Source organism: Aspergillus sydowii (genome assembly GCF_001890705.1).
Source record: "Aspergillus sydowii CBS 593.65 unplaced genomic scaffold ASPSYscaffold_8, whole genome shotgun sequence".
Classification (NCBI taxonomy): domain Eukaryota; kingdom Fungi; phylum Ascomycota; class Eurotiomycetes; order Eurotiales; family Aspergillaceae; genus Aspergillus; species Aspergillus sydowii.
The window spans coordinates 290706-309884 of NW_024467866.1; the positions used below are offsets into that span (position 1 = coordinate 290706).

The 19179-nt window shown below is 48.8% G+C and overlaps 8 protein-coding genes across 8 annotated transcripts; 3 read left to right on the top strand and 5 right to left on the bottom strand.

Annotated features, from left to right (window-relative positions):
• Positions 1–1493: 1493 nt before the first annotated feature.
• ASPSYDRAFT_205764 (putative general amidase) lies at positions 1494–3692 on the bottom strand (the record flags this gene model as incomplete). The annotated part of the gene is made up of 7 exons (XM_040843886.1): positions 1494–1613; positions 1668–1785; positions 1840–1930; positions 2019–2770; positions 2841–2982; positions 3035–3304; positions 3381–3692. The coding sequence occupies 7 exons, from the start codon at positions 3690–3692 to the stop codon at positions 1517–1519; spliced, it is 1782 nt and encodes a 593-aa protein (XP_040700682.1). The 3' UTR covers positions 1494–1516.
• Positions 3693–4049: 357 nt separating this feature from the next.
• ASPSYDRAFT_47154 (uncharacterized protein) lies at positions 4050–4701 on the top strand. The gene has a single exon (XM_040847378.1). It carries the CDS (start codon positions 4458–4460, stop codon positions 4614–4616), a length of 159 nt encoding a protein of 52 aa, XP_040700683.1. The 5' UTR covers positions 4050–4457; the 3' UTR covers positions 4617–4701.
• An 18-nt stretch (positions 4702–4719) lies between these two features.
• Positions 4720–5569, top strand: ASPSYDRAFT_47155 (uncharacterized protein). Its single transcript, XM_040847379.1, has one exon. The coding sequence runs from the start codon at positions 4729–4731 to the stop codon at positions 5527–5529; it is 801 nt and encodes a 266-aa protein (XP_040700684.1). The 5' UTR covers positions 4720–4728; the 3' UTR covers positions 5530–5569.
• A 314-nt stretch (positions 5570–5883) lies between these two features.
• ASPSYDRAFT_133889 (uncharacterized protein) lies at positions 5884–8119 on the top strand. The gene is made up of 5 exons (XM_040840655.1): positions 5884–5990; positions 6058–6122; positions 6182–7270; positions 7361–7465; positions 7569–8119. The coding sequence occupies exons 1-5, from the start codon at positions 5921–5923 to the stop codon at positions 7815–7817; spliced, it is 1578 nt and encodes a 525-aa protein (XP_040700685.1). The 5' UTR covers positions 5884–5920; the 3' UTR covers positions 7818–8119.
• A 152-nt stretch (positions 8120–8271) lies between these two features.
• ASPSYDRAFT_133890 (uncharacterized protein) lies at positions 8272–10570 on the bottom strand. The gene is made up of 5 exons (XM_040840656.1): positions 10218–10570; positions 9916–10151; positions 8851–9843; positions 8747–8790; positions 8272–8693 (listed from the first exon to the last, which is right to left on the bottom strand). The coding sequence occupies exons 1-5, from the start codon at positions 10338–10340 to the stop codon at positions 8608–8610; spliced, it is 1482 nt and encodes a 493-aa protein (XP_040700686.1). The 5' UTR covers positions 10341–10570; the 3' UTR covers positions 8272–8607.
• Positions 10571–12177: 1607 nt separating this feature from the next.
• On the bottom strand, positions 12178–13281 carry ASPSYDRAFT_154892 (uncharacterized protein; the record flags this gene model as incomplete). The annotated part of the gene is made up of 2 exons (XM_040842405.1): positions 12178–12517; positions 12566–13281. 2 exons carry the CDS (start codon positions 13279–13281, stop codon positions 12178–12180), a joined length of 1056 nt encoding a protein of 351 aa, XP_040700687.1.
• A 574-nt stretch (positions 13282–13855) lies between these two features.
• On the bottom strand, positions 13856–16230 carry ASPSYDRAFT_205774 (ATP-binding protein; the record flags this gene model as incomplete). The annotated part of the gene is made up of 8 exons (XM_040843887.1): positions 16040–16230; positions 15967–15975; positions 15706–15919; positions 15036–15638; positions 14368–14984; positions 14258–14319; positions 14042–14202; positions 13856–13960 (listed from the first exon to the last, which is right to left on the bottom strand). The coding sequence occupies exons 1-8, from the start codon at positions 16132–16134 to the stop codon at positions 13856–13858; spliced, it is 1866 nt and encodes a 621-aa protein (XP_040700688.1). The 5' UTR covers positions 16135–16230.
• A 551-nt stretch (positions 16231–16781) lies between these two features.
• ASPSYDRAFT_155788 (uncharacterized protein) lies at positions 16782–18546 on the bottom strand (the record flags this gene model as incomplete). The annotated part of the gene is made up of 5 exons (XM_040842494.1): positions 16782–17841; positions 17887–18040; positions 18095–18193; positions 18246–18315; positions 18373–18546. 5 exons carry the CDS (start codon positions 18544–18546, stop codon positions 16782–16784), a joined length of 1557 nt encoding a protein of 518 aa, XP_040700689.1.
• Positions 18547–19179: the final 633 nt, after the last annotated feature.

Consider the following 19179-nt stretch of genomic DNA (forward strand, 5'->3'; position numbering starts at 1 on the left):
ATTAGTTTATTTAATTTGAATCGCTTTTGGTTGTTGTACAGTACTTTAAAGTTGATCAAGCATGGATTTTGGGGGGGTATGCACGAACCGACCGGGATGCACGAACCGACCGGGAATTACGTTATCTCTAAATACTAGTTAGTCTAGTATAAAAAAATTCTATTATATTATTAGCTAACTTATATAAATAAATTATTTACTTAAAATCTTCTTTAAGAAATATTATAATTATTGTTATAATTATATATAAGTTTCTTCATCTAGAATCTCAATAATTTAAATATCTGGTAAATCTAATTATTTTCTAATTTAAACAAAAGTAATGGAAACTTAACTTGCATTTTAATCAGTCGACTGGCTAACCCAGCTGACAGCTGGCAGTCGACAATTGCAATCTTTTAGCAGTCGGCTATACACAATACAGGTCACCAGAACTAGGTATTTTCACCAAACTCCGCGTCTGCTCCCAACGATTAGGGCAGGCATGAACAAACCTGGTGGTTTATATGGCGTTACAAATGCCCGGGATTTTTATCGTGCGAAAATCACTCGATCCAGCATTTTTTTAGGCGAAAGCGCCCTACAACGATTATCCTGGCCGATGATTGGCCATTTTGTTTCAGTGACAGTGGTCGTCCAGCTCTATAGTTGCCAAGTTCCTGTTGCAGCTGGCTGTCCTCGGTGTTTTCCTGCCCGCTACCAAGGCAAGACGATCAAGGTATTGCGCGCTATTCCCCACGTCAGCCCGGGTCTTCTCGCCACTTATCACTCGTCACGATGTCACCACTAGCGTCCAAGTCCGGAGCGTGGTCAAGCTTCACTAACAATCCTGTTTTTGCTCCTGGCCGGACTAGGAAATAATTGCCGTAGTGAGCCTGCAACGGTCTCGGAACTATAGGAGTTCTGCAAAACACCACTTACTGGGGTAAGATAAACATCCTTAAACCGGTGTGTCTCCTATACCCGCTCCAGCCAGACTGAACTAAGACAAACTAGGGTCATTCTTTTATTGCGGAACACCGTTGCCATGATCATGACATGAATGATAGCTGGATCAGATGCAGGCTATTAAGTGGAGTTGTGTTGGAGAAGTTTGCGAAGTCAGAGAATGCAAGCAAAGTTACCAAGAGCATAGCCTGTAGATATTACTTCATAGAACACTCACAGTATATTACTATAAAGCTTATCTAACTTCCGCAAGGAAACTGAGGACATCAAGCAAGCTTTTGGAATTGATACTCGCCGTGGGCTCCAGCTACTATCGACTATCGGAACCGGAGATAGTGGCTTCAACACGTCGAGAAGCTTGGTAGGTGCTGCTCGGGTGAGTTTAGGGTAAGTCGGGTTAAGTGTGTAATGGACAGGATGAGCTACTTATCCTGTGCTCAGCTGCCTTGTATAACTTGCTCAGGCTACTACCTAGCTATAGACTACAATCTTTGCTAGCGAGCTAACGTACTGGCGCAGCAGTAGGTAGGATAACACATAGTTTTGATGTTAGAACTTATTCCTGAATCTACAATTCGCTCCTCCTAGAGCTTACTATCGGGAACATCCTGCCCATACTCTTGTCCTGGTCCCCAGCCAACCCGGTACGAGGCAGAGATAACGATCTATTCAATCCTTGTCAGTTATCCCGGCCTCTCAGAAAGCATATATGCACTTGCCTCTCCCCATTCAAACAAGTGTTCACCGTCTTTGCAATTTGCAGGCACTCCTCATCGCGGAGAGTGGTTGTAAACAATTGGACTGCACACGGCGCGCCTTTGAGTAAATCATAGTCATCTACGGGGAAGTTAGTACTTCCGAAACCATCCAGAAAAGGGTGAGAATACTCACACTCCGGCCCTACTTGATTATTTCGAAGCTCAAATTTCCGCCCCTTATCAACCTCGTCTACCTTCCCGTAAGGAATAACAACAGACGGGTACTGCCCACTATGAATTAGCCACCCACCAACTGCACTGCCAAGCAAGAAACATGAAATAGATAGAGGAACGGTCGAGGGAGGCCCATACATCCAAACAATTCAAGAATATCGTATATGGCGCCAGGCCGAATCCATCATGCTTTACCGCCGTACTCTGCGCCGGCGGCGCAATACAAACATCAAGGCCGTACTTGAGCCACAACGTCCTATACTTGTCGCGAAGTTCAGCACGTCGGGCATTCAAGATTGTAAATTTCTCCATGTTATCAGTCACGCCACTCAGTTCAGGGGAGATGGTGGGCTTGTGGAATGATCTCAGACGCTCAACCTGTGTACCTATATGCAGAATTGCGGGGGCGACAGGCTCGTTTGCAGCGACGACGTGCGAAATAGCTGCTTGGTCTAGGCCGAAGAGGCTCATGGCTACTTCGTTGAGTTCCATGATCAGGGTTTCGGCTGTTGAGAGGGGGATCAGGTCATGGCCTGCTGCTTTGAGTAGGGTTATTGCTGATGTTAGCGTGCGGTGCACTGGGGGGTGGAGGGGGAATGTAGGGTGCTCAGGGATAACGCCTATCCTTAATTTTTTCTTCGGAGAGAGGGCGTCCAGCTTCCGCCAGGGAATATCGTGAACAGTGGAATCATAGAGTGCGGGCTGTGGGACAAAGAGCGTCTCGAAAAAAAGTTCTATCCCCTCCAGATCGAGGCAGAGTGGGCCTGCAACGGAGAGTATGAAACGCATACCGGGGGTATTGCAAACCCGCATTTTGCCGTTGGGAACGCGTGAGGCGCTCGGGCGGAAGCCGTACGTACCGCAGCAGAGGGCAGGAATACGTATTGAGCCTGTGAATTTGTACTCAATGGCTGCTTTCATTTTTTGGGTCATGGTATGGGGCATGGGTGATGTTCGTACCGCCAATATCAGTTCCAACGCCCAATGGTGACCCTCGCAGTGCGATTAGGGCGCCCTCGCCGCCGCTTGAGCCTCCCGGGTTGATGGCTGTATTCCAGGGGTTCAGAGTACGGCCGAAGACATTGTTCTGGGCTTCACTGGTCTAGGGATTATCATAAGTAACCAGAGACATTGCAGTATGGAAGGTGGCGTACCATCATCGTCTGAGGCACGTTTGTCTTGACATAGATAACCGCTCCAAGCTTTAGAAGGATATCGACTAGTGGCGAGGTCTCCTTCGAGGCCTCATCCATGAACGCAACCATTCCGATTGTCGCTTCCGTCCCTTTATAATGGAAATTATCCTTAATACTAATAGGAAGGCCATGGAGCGGCCCAGCCAATTTCCCCTGCGCACGTAAGGAGTCCAAATATTGAGCTCGCTCTAGTGCTTCGGGAAACATAGTCTCTGTTAGACATCCAACCTGTTTTGTTTCACAGTGTCAGCATAGACTGGTCCCACCGGGCTCCGGGTCGAAATCTGAATTCAACATAGCATACCAGCTGCTGCGCAACTGCCGCCCTTTTGCAATACGCCAGGGCCACTTCTGCGGACGTTAAAGTGCCCTTTGCCATCTCGGTGATAAGCTCACGGGCCGTATAGTTCTCTGTAATCTGGAGTTCTCGAGCTGTCAAGATGCCGGATCTGCGAATGAGATTTGCTCGGATAAAATCGTGCTTATACTCGGACCAGGGCTTTTTGAAGGGAGACAGCAGGTCGTCTGGGACTCTCCATTCTGGTGGGATTTTGTTGAAGCACTCTCTTTGCTTCCTGAAGACTCGTTCCTCCCATGAGGCCTGGTTGGTAGTCATGACGATTGAGATCGGGTGAATACATTGGATAGAGACGTGAAACAGAAATATATATACCCCTAAGTGACCCTATGGTGAAAGAATAAATAGGGCTTGAAACTGCTGCCAGTGCGCACAGTCATAGCCTACTTATAGCGGGACTGACGGTAATTGTTCTACATGAAGAGGGGGATGGTATAGATGCGTCGGTTCATGACAGCCAGGGGAGGGGGTGGGATCAGCGATCTAAAGATTGGGGTAGGTGAAATGGCGCTGACATACCGAGAAGTTTCGCCGCCTCGCTACTGCTTCTAATTCGTCTCTTTTCCAAGCCATTTTCGCCTGACTTCGCGACTAGGAACTAGGTAGTTCCCTCCGCGTCGCTTCTATCAACTGCACCAAACTCTGCGTCCACAACCTATGCAACACGCTCTCGTTAAACCAGAACCCAATGCCGCCCTCTCATGCCTGCGACAGATGCTATTCTCTCAAAGTTCGGTGTCTATCCGGGCCCGCGGCTAAGTGCTATCGCTGTTACCGTCTCCACAAGTTATGCACCTTCTACCGGCGGAGGGGTAAGCGAGGGCCCAAGCCTAGGACTCTCACCCCAAATCCACTTGAATCCTCGGGCGAGCCTGGATCGCTATCATCGTCTATCAATACTCCATATTTCCGACCCTACCCTGTAGGAAGTCAAGCGGTTATCGACCAGGGTGACCAATCCGCCCAGGAACTAGCTCTCGCAACGATACTGCGCCATGAGGCTTTGTTTGCGCCGGTTCCAGCATGCACCGCCTCCAGTATCTGCAGCTTTTTTTCACTCGGACCACAGCTGAGCATGGACATGTATCGCATGATCAGGTCCCGCGTCGCAGAAGCCCCCGCACTCCTTCTGAGGCCATACGTCGCGGTCTCCCGAGTCTTCCCCCGCTGCAACGCCAATAATAAAACACCCTGCAGCGACGCAGACTGGTCCAGCTGTGCGTCGGCTCTTCAGGCACTCCGCGGTGCACGCATCAGCCGGCCCGAGCACGTAGGCATTTTTGTCTCCCTCGGAATGAGCCTGGTGACCTTTCATCGTTTGATATCAGGTATATCAGCGAGCAGTATTTGCCGATTCACGCTGTCATTGATTCGATCATCCTATTACTCCGAACAGCTGAGCGAATCGGGCACTATGGGTCTTGTGTATCTTGTCTTTCTCGACACCACACAGTCTCTGTTTCGAGCGCAGGTGCCGGTTATTGAATACAGAGTTAAGGATCCGTGTTGGGTTGACCAGCAAGCGGGTCTATGTTGGCCGCTACTGCCACTTCTCTACCGGCTTTGTCTATTAGGTGCATCCATTAGAGCTGGTGATGGGCAGAACATCCTGCCGAGCTCATTTGATAAGCTGCAAGAGGAACTCAACGCGTGGGCGCCGACTGTGTCACAAACCGTTCGCGAGCGCTTCTCGGGAGCGGAGATGTCCCTTCTCATAGCTCAAGCTAGTCTCCACCGTACAGGTGCTCTACTCTTTCTACATAGGCTAAGATATCCGTTTGGGGAAAGAGACGCCGAGGCAGGAGATCTTGCCAGGTCAATCGTCGACGGGATGGAGCATTGTCTGACTGTTGCGGGCCGATATCCACCGAATATGACGCTTATACTTTTGGTAGCAGGGGCAGAGATGCATGACATGATTGGGAAACAGAGAATACTGTTGTTAGTCTCCCGAATCCTTGGGTCGAATTTCTATCCCTTTATCGCCAACCTCCGTCTGTTCTTGAGGCGCGTGTGGGCCGGAAGAGACCAGAGAAGAACCAGATATCTTTTTCAACTGTTTGAAGAGGATCCAGAAATTAGCATTCCTCTCTAGTAGAGATAATGATGAGCGTATTGACAACTTTCCATTAGTCCATACCAATATCTCCTCAGACGCTACTTACTACCAAGCTGCAGTGCGTATTAAACTCTGTACCATCCGGTATCGTGTAGATGCTGGAGATTATTTTAAGATTTCTCCGGCCTTTCACTGGCATTGATTGGATATTTATCTCTGCGGTGGAGATGTGTAGATATTCTTGCGTGTAATTAGATTGCTCCTTGAATTTCCACCCCGCTCAAAGCACGCGCACGAGCCATGGATTGGGAAAGGACGGATTTGTAACTATTTAAAACACACTCTGGTTTCGACATGAAGACTATAAATGCATAAGATTCGGATCTACGCCCTTGTTCTTACAGAATTCGCTTGACCTTTACCCACAATGGATATCCAAAGCCAGGACCCAACCTCATCACACACGTTCCCACCAGGAACTGTCTTGCTTGAAGACCGTAAGTCCCACTCTTCTCGGAGCCATCGTTATTGACATCCGCCTGCTTATGCCTATACCTTTGAAAGGACGATCCTCTCTTACAGAACTAGTCCTGAACCCCACGCCCTCAGACGACCCCGATGACCCATTGGTATGAATTCCCAGATCTTTGCACCTTATAGTACAGCATCCGGACCTAACGCTGGCAAGAACTGGTCCCCTCTCCGCAAGGGAGTCAACTTTGCCCTCACTTGCAGCTACGTCTGCTTCACCTTCGTGCTGGTCGACATCAACAGCCTAGCGTACAGGGGATATATAGCCGAGCTCGGCCTAACTTACGCGACATTCAACATGGCCAGCGGCAGCAATTTTATCGGCCTCGCGTTAGGCTGTCTCTTCTTTCTCCCTTGCGTGCACAAATTCGGTCGCCGTCCAATATATTTGCTCAGCGCAACTGTCCAGTTCGTCTGTGCCGTGTGGTGGGCCAACTTCCACAAGGCTGGAGAGTTGATTGGTGTAAGTTTGCTGGCTGGTCTGGCGGGCTCGATCAGCGAGGCTATTGTAATGATTACCATCGTGGACTTGTTTTTCGTTCATCAACATGGCCGGCTTAACGGTGTTTTCGTCCTCATGCAGAGCATCGGGACGACAGGGGGTCCTATAGCCGGCGGATATATTGTCGTTGAACTCGGGTGGAGATGGATGTGGTGGATCGTGGCCATATTCCTGGGTGCGAATCTCCTCCTTGTGCTGTTCTTCTTCGAGGAATCGAAGTACTGCCCAATCTTGGAAGGCCGGTCGACATCACCGGGACGAGAGGCAGCCACAGCTCACAGCACGGATGGAAAAGACCACAAAAATACAGCTGAGCCAGGCAGACCAAGCCGAAAATCTATCCGTCAACGCTTGGCCTTCGTTACGAGAACACCGGGTCCAATTTTCCAACACTTCTATCAGCCCTTGATTATCCTCCTCTTCTTCCCAGCCGTCGCCTTTACGGCAGCCACATACGGGATAATGCTCGCATTCTTCTCCGCGTCCGCCTCAGCCGGCTCGTACTTCCTCATATATCCTCCTTACGACTTCAGTCCTTCTGCAATCGGCCTCTTCCATCTAGGAGGATTCATCGGGGCTCTCTTAGCCACATTGACCATGTCACCATTGATCGACTGGATGATTATTCGTCTTGCGAAGCGAAACAACGGCGTCTTTGAGCCTGAGATGCGTCTCTGGATGAGCGTTCCAGCTGCTCTTATCAACTGTGCTGCCATGTTGCTGTATGGGATCGGTCTCGGGGATGTAAACTTTCCCATGCCCCTTTCTTTATATATATATATATATATATATATATATATATATCAGAAATCAATCACTGACATTATAATTAAGGGCCTCCATTGGGCCATCCTAGCCTTTGCCCAAGGGCTTTTCGGTTTCGGCTTCATCACTGCCGCCGACGTCGCCTTGACGTACCTATCTGACAGTTATCCAGAGGTGATCACGCACATTCCTTCTACCTATCGCATATCATGCAGCCTCAACATCCCCTTACATAGAAAATCATGTGAAAATCACAAGGGCCAACAACTTTCTATAGATCCTCGCCGACGCTCTAGTAGCGGTGGTCTTCATCCGCAACGGCTTCGCCGCAATCATCCGCTTCGCCTTCACGGACTGGATTGGTGGAATGGGCATCCAGAACACATTCATCCTTATTGGAATGATTGCTTTAGCTTTGGCTGTTCTTCCGGTTTTGTTGATCTTCTTCGGCAAGCGGGCCAGGGTGAGGACGGCTGAGAAGTATAGACGTTATGCGCGAAGACAACAGGCCCAGAGACATTTTTGAAGCATTTTGTTCGTCCTTTCCGGGAGATCATCTGCGCGGTCGCTCTATTATGGTTATGGCAGATGCTTGGGGGATAGGCCTTTTTTGACAGTTAGAACTGGTGTCTTTACCAGTATTATAACTGTTGATCCACCGCTAGTCAATCTGTAGCCCGTTATGGAAAATCTGTGTATGTCTCAATATAGGCTTCTCCACGTCGATACATGTTGTTCCCTGAAAGTCAGAATTCACATGGCCTCTTTTTCGCCGTCAGGTCTTTCTGACAATGCATAATGCCTTGCTATCTGCGAAATCATTGCTTCGTGCGAGCACTTCTTGTTTAGGCATGGAGTCCGCGACTATCAGCTGGAGAACTATGATCATGGCGACAGCTCACGCCAGACATTGCAGTGCTGTTCATCTTCTGTTGGGCCACTGCCGAATGGCTCCGGGATAAGCCAGTCGTGGTGCATGCGGCCGATTGCTCACAAATACGGTAGTCTCCATACGGAACTTTTATATGGGAATTAAGCTGAGGACTCTGGTTTTTGAGTGAACTTTTCCACTTGCCGAGGGCCTATTGGGATCGAGATTTTCAAGCGTTCGCAGAACAATATTTAGCTAGTTGCGCCGCCGCTGGAGTAGATGGCGATGGGAAACCAGTATTGGGAGAGTTGAGAAAAGAAAGGTACTTGTTGCGCGATGGAAAGCTAGTTTATGGTATCAGAGCAACATTGGCAGCTGTTGATGCATGATCTAGTATGGTGCTTATACAGTAACCTAACTTGTGCTGCATATTGACTGTGTCGGATTATGCCGTAATGGCCTCGACCTTCTGCACCACCGGGTATGCCCACTCGCCATCGGTCAAGGATGGGTTAACAGCGTAGAGGCGAACTTCAAAGAACTCCACATTAGAGCAGTCGCGCACAACCGGGGTAGATACTCACAGGTAATAGAAAATTTCCCTCCTCCAGCAGGAGCAGGAAGCCAACTATAGGATTGTTACAGTTGGCTTACGGTTCATGTACCAAGCAGGACAGGCCAAACTTACTTTGATGTCCAATTCTGAGGAGGTTCAGCATCTGCAGGCTGCACCAGAATCCGGAAACCCGCGGTCTTTGGGCTAGTGCTACACGGTGAGGTACTGTCCGTAATAGATGTGAGGTTGGAGCGGTCCCCTAAAGCATATCGATTAAGTGGATTGGGAATCAGATACTGCTCTGCATTGTACGCAGTGATGCTCCAAAATCCATCCTGTGCCAACGGAGGCTTGCTACTGAATGTAATTGTGTACGCCTCTGTCGAAGTCAGAAAGAGAGTGGCGCTACCTCCGTTCGTCGGATCGCGGTAAGTTGGATAGACAGCCTGTGATGATACCAGCGCTAGGTATCCATAGTAGGCAATATAATACCGCTGCTTGTAGTCTGTGCCATAGTCTCCTTGTGCAAGCGGCGATATACCATACCAATTATTTTTGAGATCGACTACCATTGGCGGACTGGAGGCGTAGCTAAGCACATCCTGCTGAGATCTTTCAGCTATCGCAGTCAGGTTAATTCCGGTCGGTGTAAATCGGCCGTTGTGAATACCAGCCTTGCGCAGCATGCAGTCTACACGCGGCTGATCAGAGATATTGCGCGAGGGATTAAAGGGAGCGAATCGAGCAGTCATCTGCATAATTCTCGTTGGGACATCGCTCGACAGCGAGTCATCCACCATGGCAGCGGTCAGCTCAGGAGTCGGGTGCTTTCGCTCCGCAAGAACCGAATACAACGACGTCTGGTTCTGAAGATAATGAACAGCTTGCAGATCACTGTCGTTGTTTTTCACAAGGAATCGGCCAACAAGGGCACCATAAGGTGTAGGGGAGTTGATATACCCCTGAAGTCCGTCGCAGTCGGGGTCCTGGTTTCCACAGCGTTGAGCTTTCTTTTCGCACAACTGAATCCCCGGTTCTTGTCCGATGTCGTTTGCATACCTGATGCGGTATTTGCCTGGACTGTTGTTGCTGACGCTGCCTATATTGGCATAGTTGTTACCGTAGCTGGCTTTGTTAGTCTATTTTTCTTTTTACTTTTTTTCATGTTCACGCAGCATGTGGCCAGGTCTGGCTTACAGGTCGTAGAAGGGGAATACCCAATAGCGGTCCGTGATCGGGGGTATGTCAATAACAAGGTCTTTTGCAGAAAGATCCAAAACAGCCATAGAATAAAGGGTGTCGACGTTGGGACGTACGACGCTCTGGAACGCAGCGGTGGCTAGCCCTCGCCCATGGTCGAGAGTGTTAGTGCCATACTTGCCTGATAATAGAGGAAGAGCGAACTGTGCGTAGGCTAGAAGGGGGTACCCATACTTAGGATAAAGGTTGAGTCAATTTCGTGGCTTGTAGGGAAAATTATAGCGACAGATTCAGCTTACAATCAAGGAAAACTTGGTGGCTTCGTCCACACTGGGTTCTGCCTGGGCCAAAGTCGCCGAATAGGTGGCAGGCACAAGCCGCGCCAGCCACAGAAAAGAGTATTCCAGAATCGACAGTTTCATTGCTTGAACAAGTAGCGTTCCTCCTTACAAGCAATCAAGCCTGCGGTTGCAGTCCGTGCCAACGTCTCGGGAAAGTTTTCGAGTTATAGATATACCCCGGACAAGACAAAACCGAGGCACATGGTCGGTAAAAAGGGTACCTTCCGGTAAATATCATTCCTTGCCGGCTAAGGTTGACAATGTTACCGTTTCATGTATGCTGGAGAACTCAAAGTTCACGTAGTGTAGAAGCCTCGTTACGTGATGGCTGTGGAGATGTTTCCCCTCCTTTTGGATCATCCTTTGCGGGCGTTATAACGGGACCAATCATTTTCTTCAGCGGGACGGAAGTTTTCTTGGCTCTATCGGTAAATACCCTAGCATGTCCATTGGGCGCCACAGCACCTGCAGCTTTATTGTCTAGGTATTGAACGCGCATTCGCAGTTCAAAACGCTACCTCAATCCCGGTTTCGTACTTCCTACACAGGGCTCTAGTGATATCCTGTCAATACGTACCACAATCCGGTGAGTTACCTTCTGCAATCAGCCGATGCCTGGCACGAGGCTATCAAGCCTGTCTGACTCCACTCAGCCCTGCGGCGAGAGTGCTTCAATCTTGCTGATTATCTCACGAGACTTTATCGTAACATATTTATATAGAGGCGGTCCTAGAGGTGCCTCCCACACCTGGATATGATATATTCTACCACAAGCGTATTCTATGGAGTGGCTGTAGAGAAAAAAAAAAAAAAAAAAAAGCCTTTTTCTTAAAATAGTAGCCTCAATCAACTCTATTAGTCTCTTTAGTAGAGCGGTCCGAACTATAACTCCATTTTCCGATTTCATTTTGACCGATTCTCAAAGGTTTATGTAGATTTAGACATCTATCCCTGATATCTGACTAGGGGTAATCACCAGTAAGGGCAGAAGCTCCTCTTTAGATTCTGCTGGCCGGTTCACCGGATCCTAGTTAGAATGATGATAGTGGTAAGGTTTAATCCAGGTCTGTATTCTCCAGGCGCAGTGGTGTTATTTTAAACTCATAGAAAGTAATGATAGTACCCTGGTCTTTATAAAGTTATTAATTTATCTCCAGCTGTAGTAGGATTTCTTTGGGCCGCAGACGAGCTACCAGGTCAGCTCTACTGGCCCCATTAAAGGCCTCTTTACGACCCAATGCGATGAGTGTCACAACTTTTTGCTTAGAGCTATGCCCGCTCAACAAGATTTGTAGTAGCTCGCCCTGTCTCACATGCACTTACCCTAATCTCACCCAAGTCGCGCGACCGTAAAGCGGCCTTACCCTAAGCTCACCCGGGCTGCACCCACCCGACTTTTAGCCGCGCCGGCTGGTTAGTAGTATAGTGGATGACCACATGCGAATCCCAGCTGTTGTATGGTTTTGTTTTTATATTTTTATTTTTCTCCTAGAAACCACCTGCCTGTTTACCAGTGTGGCTGTATTTGCCTGAACGTCAGAATGCTGATGGAACGGCTACGGCAAAATTAGGGCAGCGGGACATAACGGATGGATTCATATAATAGCTGTACCCTACCCGATTCCTTCGTTGCTTCCACAGAAGTACTGAAGTATGGTTAGTTAATGCCGCCAATTATACACCTGACAGCGATTTTCGAGTTTTCCTCTCTCAATTCGGCCTTTTTCCGGATGTGCTGGGTGATGCACAGTGGCACGAGGCGTCTTTTGGCCGTGACAAAGTAAAACGATTGCTCTTCGGAAGGATGTCCATGTAGCCCGTCCACCCTTGCGACCATATTCAAGTAATGGATATTAATGCAGTATCTTTTTCCAACTTGCGGGACCCCAGGCTCTTCCCACTTCAAGAGCTGCTCCAGCTATCGCAGTTTGGTGAACGCCCAGCCGGGCTGTGGTTCGTCTGCCATCACCTCGCGCATCTGGTTCAAGTCCCGCCATATATCCTTAAGAGAAAAGCGCCTCATTAACATGAAGTTATACAGCTTGTCATAGGCAATACCCCAGCTAACCGGAACACGCCCATCGTAACCATCTTCATCCGCCTCATCAAGCGCCCAATCTGGATCAACAGCCCATATCCATGGGAAATAGCGGCCTTCTAGCTTCCAGGAATCGCGCGACTGCGAAGTGGCGTAGAGGAAGACATGAGAAAGAAGGCCAGGGTTCAGGTGGCCTTTATCTCTAAGGTCTCGGAAATTTCTAGTAACTATTGTTAGTTAAAAGAATATTTAACGTGATTAAACCTACTGTCGTAAAACACTTATATCGTCCTCTTGGCCCTCGAAATTTAGGAACTCAGTTACTTTGGTTTTCCGGATTTGGTCTGAGCCCGCACTCAGAGAAGGGACGAGGGAGAGCCTCTCGTCAAAGTGGTTTCGAAAATTCAGCCATGCTTCACTGCTGTCCAGCCCAGAGCAATATATGATATATCCCCAGGCCTTGCTACCTCCCTGGTCGATAATTCTCTGAATCCACGGCGGAGGGCCACTCTCGACGAATGGATTATGTACCTTCCTCTGCATAGTTGCCCCTTTCAGTTTCTCATAGAACCACCCAGAATCAGCAACAGCATTCCAGGCCTGCAATTCCACTGGCAACAGAACAGAGACTAATGCCTGCTGGTGTTTTTCCCACAGCGGCTTCTCAAAACGCTCGCGTCTCCTGGCCACGGCCTCACGCTCTGTATAGGCCAGCAGGTCTATCCCATGGAAGCCCTGACGAATCAGTCTGGCCTCGGGGTAGGTAAGAGAGTCGCGATCCGTAGCAGCAGCCTGAATTAAGTCATGAACAGAGCGACTAAATTGCTCCTGGCACTGCGCCTCCATCTCTTCATGGGATGGCCATTGGGCAATCTGGTATTTTTCTTCGCGGGTAATGTTGGCTGGGGTGTTGATGGCTTTATCGAAGAGGGGTTCAATATTAGACCAGTCTGACAGCCCGAGTTTTTGGTAGTCGATTGGCATTCGCTGGATTTCCGCCAACCTGGCCTGGATATCCATGATGGATGAAGGGTTGTGGTGGTTGCTGGAGGGGAATCAAGCGCTGGACTGTTGGGTTGGCGCGTGTTCATGTGACTCGTCCTTTATGCCTGAGGCACAAATAGGGCAAAGGCAAAGGCATATACAGATTAAATACTAGCACCTCTGCTGTGTGAGAACCAGCTCTGCGCAATGAGTGGGATTCTGAAGTAATTCAAGTACGAGGTGCTAAACTAAGCTATATAGCTAGGTTGGTCGCTTCCGTCTGGGGCAGTTCGTCTGCCGCTGAATTGATCTGTTCTGTCCATTCTCTGATCAGCCTGAGAGGGATCTTAACCGCACGCCCAGAGTTTCCGATTGTAGTCGATGACGACGCCATTGTTGTGCAGTCTGACCTGTGCCCGATCTGAAGATCGCCCCTATCTTCTATGCAGATTCTTAAGCTACTCTTAAAGAGTTATATTATACTCTAAGAGACTCTTTACCACGTTTGTATAGTATAAGGGTACGATTTCCCTAAGATCCCCTCCGTTACTTCTTTTCAACTCTTTAGGCCAGATCAATTAGCCATGATCTCCAAAAGCCTCTCAATGTCCTCGATATTAATATGCTTATTTTGCTCCCGAGCCAGCGAGACCGCGCATGAAACAACGTTCTTAATCTGCTCGCCGTTAGTTATATCTAACTCTCCACCGTGCACAGTCTTCCAAGTTCTTGGATATGCTCTGGGATGTGTGCAACGAACCTGTCTCCCATTAAGCTTACGCCGCGAGAGTGCAGCAAAGTCGTCATCTGTGAATTCGGACAGCTCGGACGTCTTTGCCACGTTCTGCAAGAAGTTCTTCCATACTTCCTGCCGGCTGGACTCGTTTAGGTCTGGATAATGAACGGTGAAATGGATTCGACCTGTAAATGGATGTTTTAGTGAGAACACGATGTTGCAGGGGTTGGGAAGGGATACTTTGGAAAGCTTCGTCGATTTCACGTTTTCTGTTTGTGGTGAGAATAGCTACACCACGGAAGCTAGACGTCGGGTGTCAGCCATGCCTTTTTAGAGTAAAGGTAACGTACTATTCCAGTCGGCGAAGGAAGACGCTGACTAGAGCATCGCGGGCCAGATCCTTGCCTCTCGCTGCCATGAAGACGTCTGCCTCGTCGATCAGAAGCACACACCCCCACCGCCGCGTTATATCCAAGATAGTCTGCAGTCGTCGATCGACGGCGTCCGCGTCTATTCCTAGCTCCCCAGTAGCAACTACATACAGCGGTCGTCTGGTGACCTCTGCAACAGCCTCCGCGGTTAGTGTCTTGCCAACCCCAGGGCTCCCAGTCAGGAGTGCAATCAAGCCCTGTCCCTTGTTCGCGATAATATCATCAAACGCAGCACCTTCATGCCGATGTGCCTTGACCATGCCGTGGATAAGGGACCGGCGCTGCTCGTCTATCACGAGGCGCTGGAATGCCTCCTCGTTCCATGCGACCTCGGAAAGTTCAGCCACGGCAACTTGGCACCATGTCTTTTGGGAGAAGCTGAACCCGTTTATTGTTGCTGAGCAGAGGATTATCTGGTCATCAGTCAAGGACTCTCGGTCTAGCACGTTTTTCAAGGACACCTCGGGCTGGTTTAATAAGGAGTCGGTGTTGTGTAGGTAATACCCTTCCGGGTCGATCATGACTCTCCCTTGAGCCTGGTATCGTAAGCAAAAAGGCAAACAATGGGCCTGGCGGTAGATACTCACGTTGAATTTCTCCACGGCTGTATTACCATCTGCCCGAGTAACCTCCTGGACCCCGTGGGGAACAGAATAGTCCCTGCACATAGGCCCGTCCAGCAGGGAGAGGTACTTCTTCCCCCGGACGAGCAGCCTCTCTCGGACGCCCTTTGCGTCTGAATGGTGACTGAGAGGATAAAAGTCAAGACTATGTATCTTGCGAGCCCCTGCATACGCGTCAATTACAACTTGAACAGTGGCATGGCCGAAGTCCTGCCCGTCCGTGTGTAGAACTGAGCCCTCGGCATAAAAGAACGGGGTCCCATTCCGACAAGAGTAGCCCGACTGGGAAACCGTGAAGGCCTGCTCCAGGTTAAGGATCTTATGCTGGGGCGCAAGTACAACTTCTCTTGGGGGGAAAATCATCCAAAGAAGATCCCAGCTCAGCTCCGTCTGCTCCAGCATTGATTCCAGGCTCTTTTTTCGGTCGTGGAAGTCCTCTTCCACAAAACGTAGGGCTGTTTCAATGTCATCGATGAGTTGTTGGTCCGGCGAGCTCTTCAGGCTTTCTTCTTCTTCTTTTTTCCGCTGCAGGCCAGGGACTGCCCAGAAGATCTGTTCTGGTGTGACCTTGCCAAATGCCAGTGTCAAAGATGATTTCCAGATACCCGGCTATACTTTTGAGGTGGGTGCTCACCATGGGAGGAGACTTATTCAACTCAAAGCCGTCAATATCCTTGAATATCTCCCGAAACAAGTCCTGCAGCAGCGGCGACTTGATATCGACCTTGGTACGCACGTATTCCCCTTCCTTTGAGAAGATCCGACGGACCACCAGGGCAGTCTCGCTGAAACGATCGGGCTTGTGTTTCTCTCTGACTGTCTTTACCAAGTGGGTCTGGCGGTCCTCGCTGCTTGAGGTTAGACGATGTTCAGGTGTTTTCGAGTGGGTATGTACCTGTTATATCTGTGGTAGGAAGTCAGTAAAAGCCTGGTACTGAATATTCCCTATAAGCATCGAGGATACTCACACTTCATCAAAGCGCAGTAACCGTTCTGCGCTTTTGCTCTGGATTGAAGGGTCCGGAGTGCCGTTTGCGGCAGCAGACTCGACAGGTTTCGTCATTTTAAGGTAGCTCCCAACGTTAGGGGCAGTGGAAACAGTTATACTGGCCTGGCTGGGTGTGTTGATTGCAAGGATACGGAGCAAAAAGGGAATAATAAATATGTTGCGGCTCAGCAGGCTGCACCACGACGACAGAGATGCCTGGCAGTGCCGTTTCCTCCACCCCTGCTTACACCGATTGTTTGTGACTCACAGGATATATGCCGAGCTCCATAATTTCCTGCGTCAGAAAGGATTGGCGGTCGTATATTCATGAGGCAACATACACGCTGTAGGGATATTTCGCCCCAACGCAACACGCAAGTATTATTTGCTCCGCCACATAAGCCATTTCTAAACTAAGTGGGAATAAAAGGCCAATCAAGAGCTTTAAATAGCTCGTCCTTTACTATACTATGTACCGACTTTAGAGAGTAGTTAATTGTCTGTACTTACTAAACTAAAGAATGGAAGGCTAGAAAGCTTGATCATACTAGTGTCAACTGTCTATCCATGTTACCAGTGCCACTTTAGCAGGAAAACGCACTGTACTTGATTATGCAGAAACTGACATATAAACTTATAGACTGTAGACTACTCACTGCATTCATTCTTAGGCGGTTCACAGTGTCGAAGATAATACAGCCACAACCACATCCGACGAGATATCAAAGCATGTACTTAAACAACGGCGACCGATCGCCCATCAACTGCAACTCCTCCGCGGTATACATCTCCTGGATCTGATCCCTACCCATCTTCGCGTTCCGCCTATTCACATACCAGAACCGCAGTTCTAAGAGGGCACTCGCAACGATACCCGCAGCGCCAAACCCAAGCGAGCTTCCAAACCCAGTCGGATATTTAGGCGCCTCCCTTTCAAGGTAGATAAACGAGCCGACAAGACCACCTGTATTGCCGATACTAATCATAAAGGCGATTCCCATGGCTTGTTTCCGTGCTCCCGCGAGATTATTCGCCGTCCACGCATTCGTCCCAGGGAGAATCGGGTATAGCCCGATGCAAGCGAGGACGACGCCGAAATAGCACGCTGGGATATTATCCTCGATGTTCTCGGCGAGGGAAAATAGGATAGCAAATCCAATGATACTCAATGTCTGGCCGGTGACGATAATAGGCATGCGCCAGCGGAGTCGATCTGCAAGAAGGCCAAACGAGTATGCAGATATTGCACCGGCGACATATGGCGGGATTGACAGTAATTGAGCATTCGCAGAGGTATATCCCATATTCTTGATAATCTGCGGCAGGGTAAACTTCAGTCCGTAGTTCGGAATAGCATTCGACCAGAAGTTCAGGACTTGAAGGTATAAGTGCCAGTCAGTAACGACTTTGAATAAGGCTTTCCAGTCGAACTTGTTTGCTTTTTCGTCAACTACCACGCGTCCTCTGTGTGCTTGCTTCCGGAGCTGCAGGAAGCGGATTTCTTCAGGTTCGAGCCATTTACTGGATAACTCTGGGGAATCCACGAGGCAGAAGTAACATATACCCGCTAGTAGTACGCTGGCGGCGCCCTCGATTATGAAGATCCATCTCCAGCCGGCATAGCCACCGACGCCATTCATCTTGGCGAGACCGAAGGCGAGAAGTCCGGAGAATGCACCTGCGAGCGCGCTTGCAGTATAGAAAATTGCGATGCGGGTTTGCGTTTCATGTGGGAGATACCATTGACTGATCAGCCAGACAGCTCCTGGGAAGAATCCGGATCTATGAATGGTTAGTTAGAAACTTAAGGAAGGATTGATTTCTTACTCGAATATTCCGAGTAGGACGCGAACTGCACAAAGACCGGCAAAATTCTGCACTACGCCGGTGAGGGTCATGACAGTGCCCCAGCCCAGTACCAGAATGGATATGTAAACGGATGGCTTTTTGAATCTGGCAAGGAGGATATTGCTTGGGACCTCTATATACCAGAATAGTTAGTAAATAGACCAGACAGCTGTACGTGGTGACATACCGAATAGTACGTAGGGCACGAAGAAGATTGCCAATGCGATATTGTAGTCTGTACCCGACATATTCAAATCCGGTAGCAACCCTTCGATTTTCGCATTTCCTGTGACAGCAAGTTAATACGATAAATTAATCAGTAATATATATAGGCGTACCAATATTTGCCCTGTCGATATAGGCGCAAAGGTATAGTATCATGAGCATAGGACAGAGACGCCAATCAATCTGGACAAACACATTAACTATACTAGTTGATGACATCAAGCAGCAGCATTTACTAACCTTGCGAACGCACTTTTTCCTCCGTTCATCCGAAAAGTTCGCAAGAAAAGTGGCATCTTCACGACTCAACCCACTCTCCATATAACTCTCCTCAAGGCTAGGAGCAGCCTCTAGGCTTTTCTCATTCGAGGCATCCTCCACTTCTATCGGGCTTTCTAGCTTGGCAGATGGCATAACGAGCAGCAATTGATTTATAACACTGACTGAAGACACTTGTTCTGTCTAATACACCTCGACACGACTCGGACCTTTATACTGTGGTTTGTCAAGCGCCCAGACAGCCAAGATATCAACCCCGCGCGGTATACCCCAACTCTGCAAGAATGGAGCATTTGCGGGGTAATAAGGTTCTAAATATGACATGATAGCCTGTTCTGAGAAGCCTTTATGCTGATGGATCTAGGGGTCTGGGAGGATACCGATATGCGGCTTTTGCAGTAGTATCCTGGCGCCATGAATCGAAGCCGAGGTTAGCCCCGGATACACCACGCCATGATTCGTATTACTTCAGACTGTCGTAGGTTTCTGTCGGACTTCCTCCGGTTTTTAGATATTCTTTGTTGGAGATAGCTCCTGGTTTTTGGTATCGTGTCTAGCATCTGATTACTCTACGCCAAGGTGTCTGCGTGGTATAAATGGAAGCATGAATTCCTCGGGTTGATAAATACCGCCATCTTTTATCAGTTATATCCAGGGTATATAATGTAGATAGAAAAGGATCACTAACCATCAAGTCTACACAAATCTATACAAATGTATATTTCAAGACAGTATCTTGGTTCACTGTCTCAAAATTTAGAAATGATT

What these genes read in the sequence shown, in the direction of transcription:
- ASPSYDRAFT_47154 (XM_040847378.1), top strand. Translation starts at nt 4,458, where the DNA reads ATGCACCGCCTCCAGTATCTGCAGCTTTTTTTCACTCGGACCACAGCT.
- ASPSYDRAFT_47155 (XM_040847379.1), top strand. Translation starts at nt 4,729, where the DNA reads ATGAGCCTGGTGACCTTTCATCGTTTGATATCAGGTATATCAGCGAGC.
- ASPSYDRAFT_133889 (XM_040840655.1), top strand. Translation starts at nt 5,921, where the DNA reads ATGGATATCCAAAGCCAGGACCCAACCTCATCACACACGTTCCCACCA. An exon ending in AACTGTCTTGCTTGAAGACC is followed by an intron (nt 5,991 to 6,057) that starts GTAAGTCCCACT and finishes TACCTTTGAAAG; the next exon opens with GACGATCCTCTCTTACAGAA. An exon ending in ATGGGATCGGTCTCGGGGAT is followed by an intron (nt 7,271 to 7,360) that starts GTAAACTTTCCC and finishes ATTATAATTAAG; the next exon opens with GGCCTCCATTGGGCCATCCT.
- ASPSYDRAFT_133890 (XM_040840656.1), bottom strand. Translation starts at nt 10,340, where the DNA reads ATGAAACTGTCGATTCTGGAATACTCTTTTCTGTGGCTGGCGCGGCTT. An exon ending in CCACCAAGTTTTCCTTGATT is followed by an intron (nt 10,152 to 10,217) that starts GTAAGCTGAATC and finishes CTTTATCCTAAG; the next exon opens with TATGGGTACCCCCTTCTAGC. An exon ending in CCTCAGAATTGGACATCAAA is followed by an intron (nt 8,791 to 8,850) that starts GTAAGTTTGGCC and finishes ACAATCCTATAG; the next exon opens with TTGGCTTCCTGCTCCTGCTG.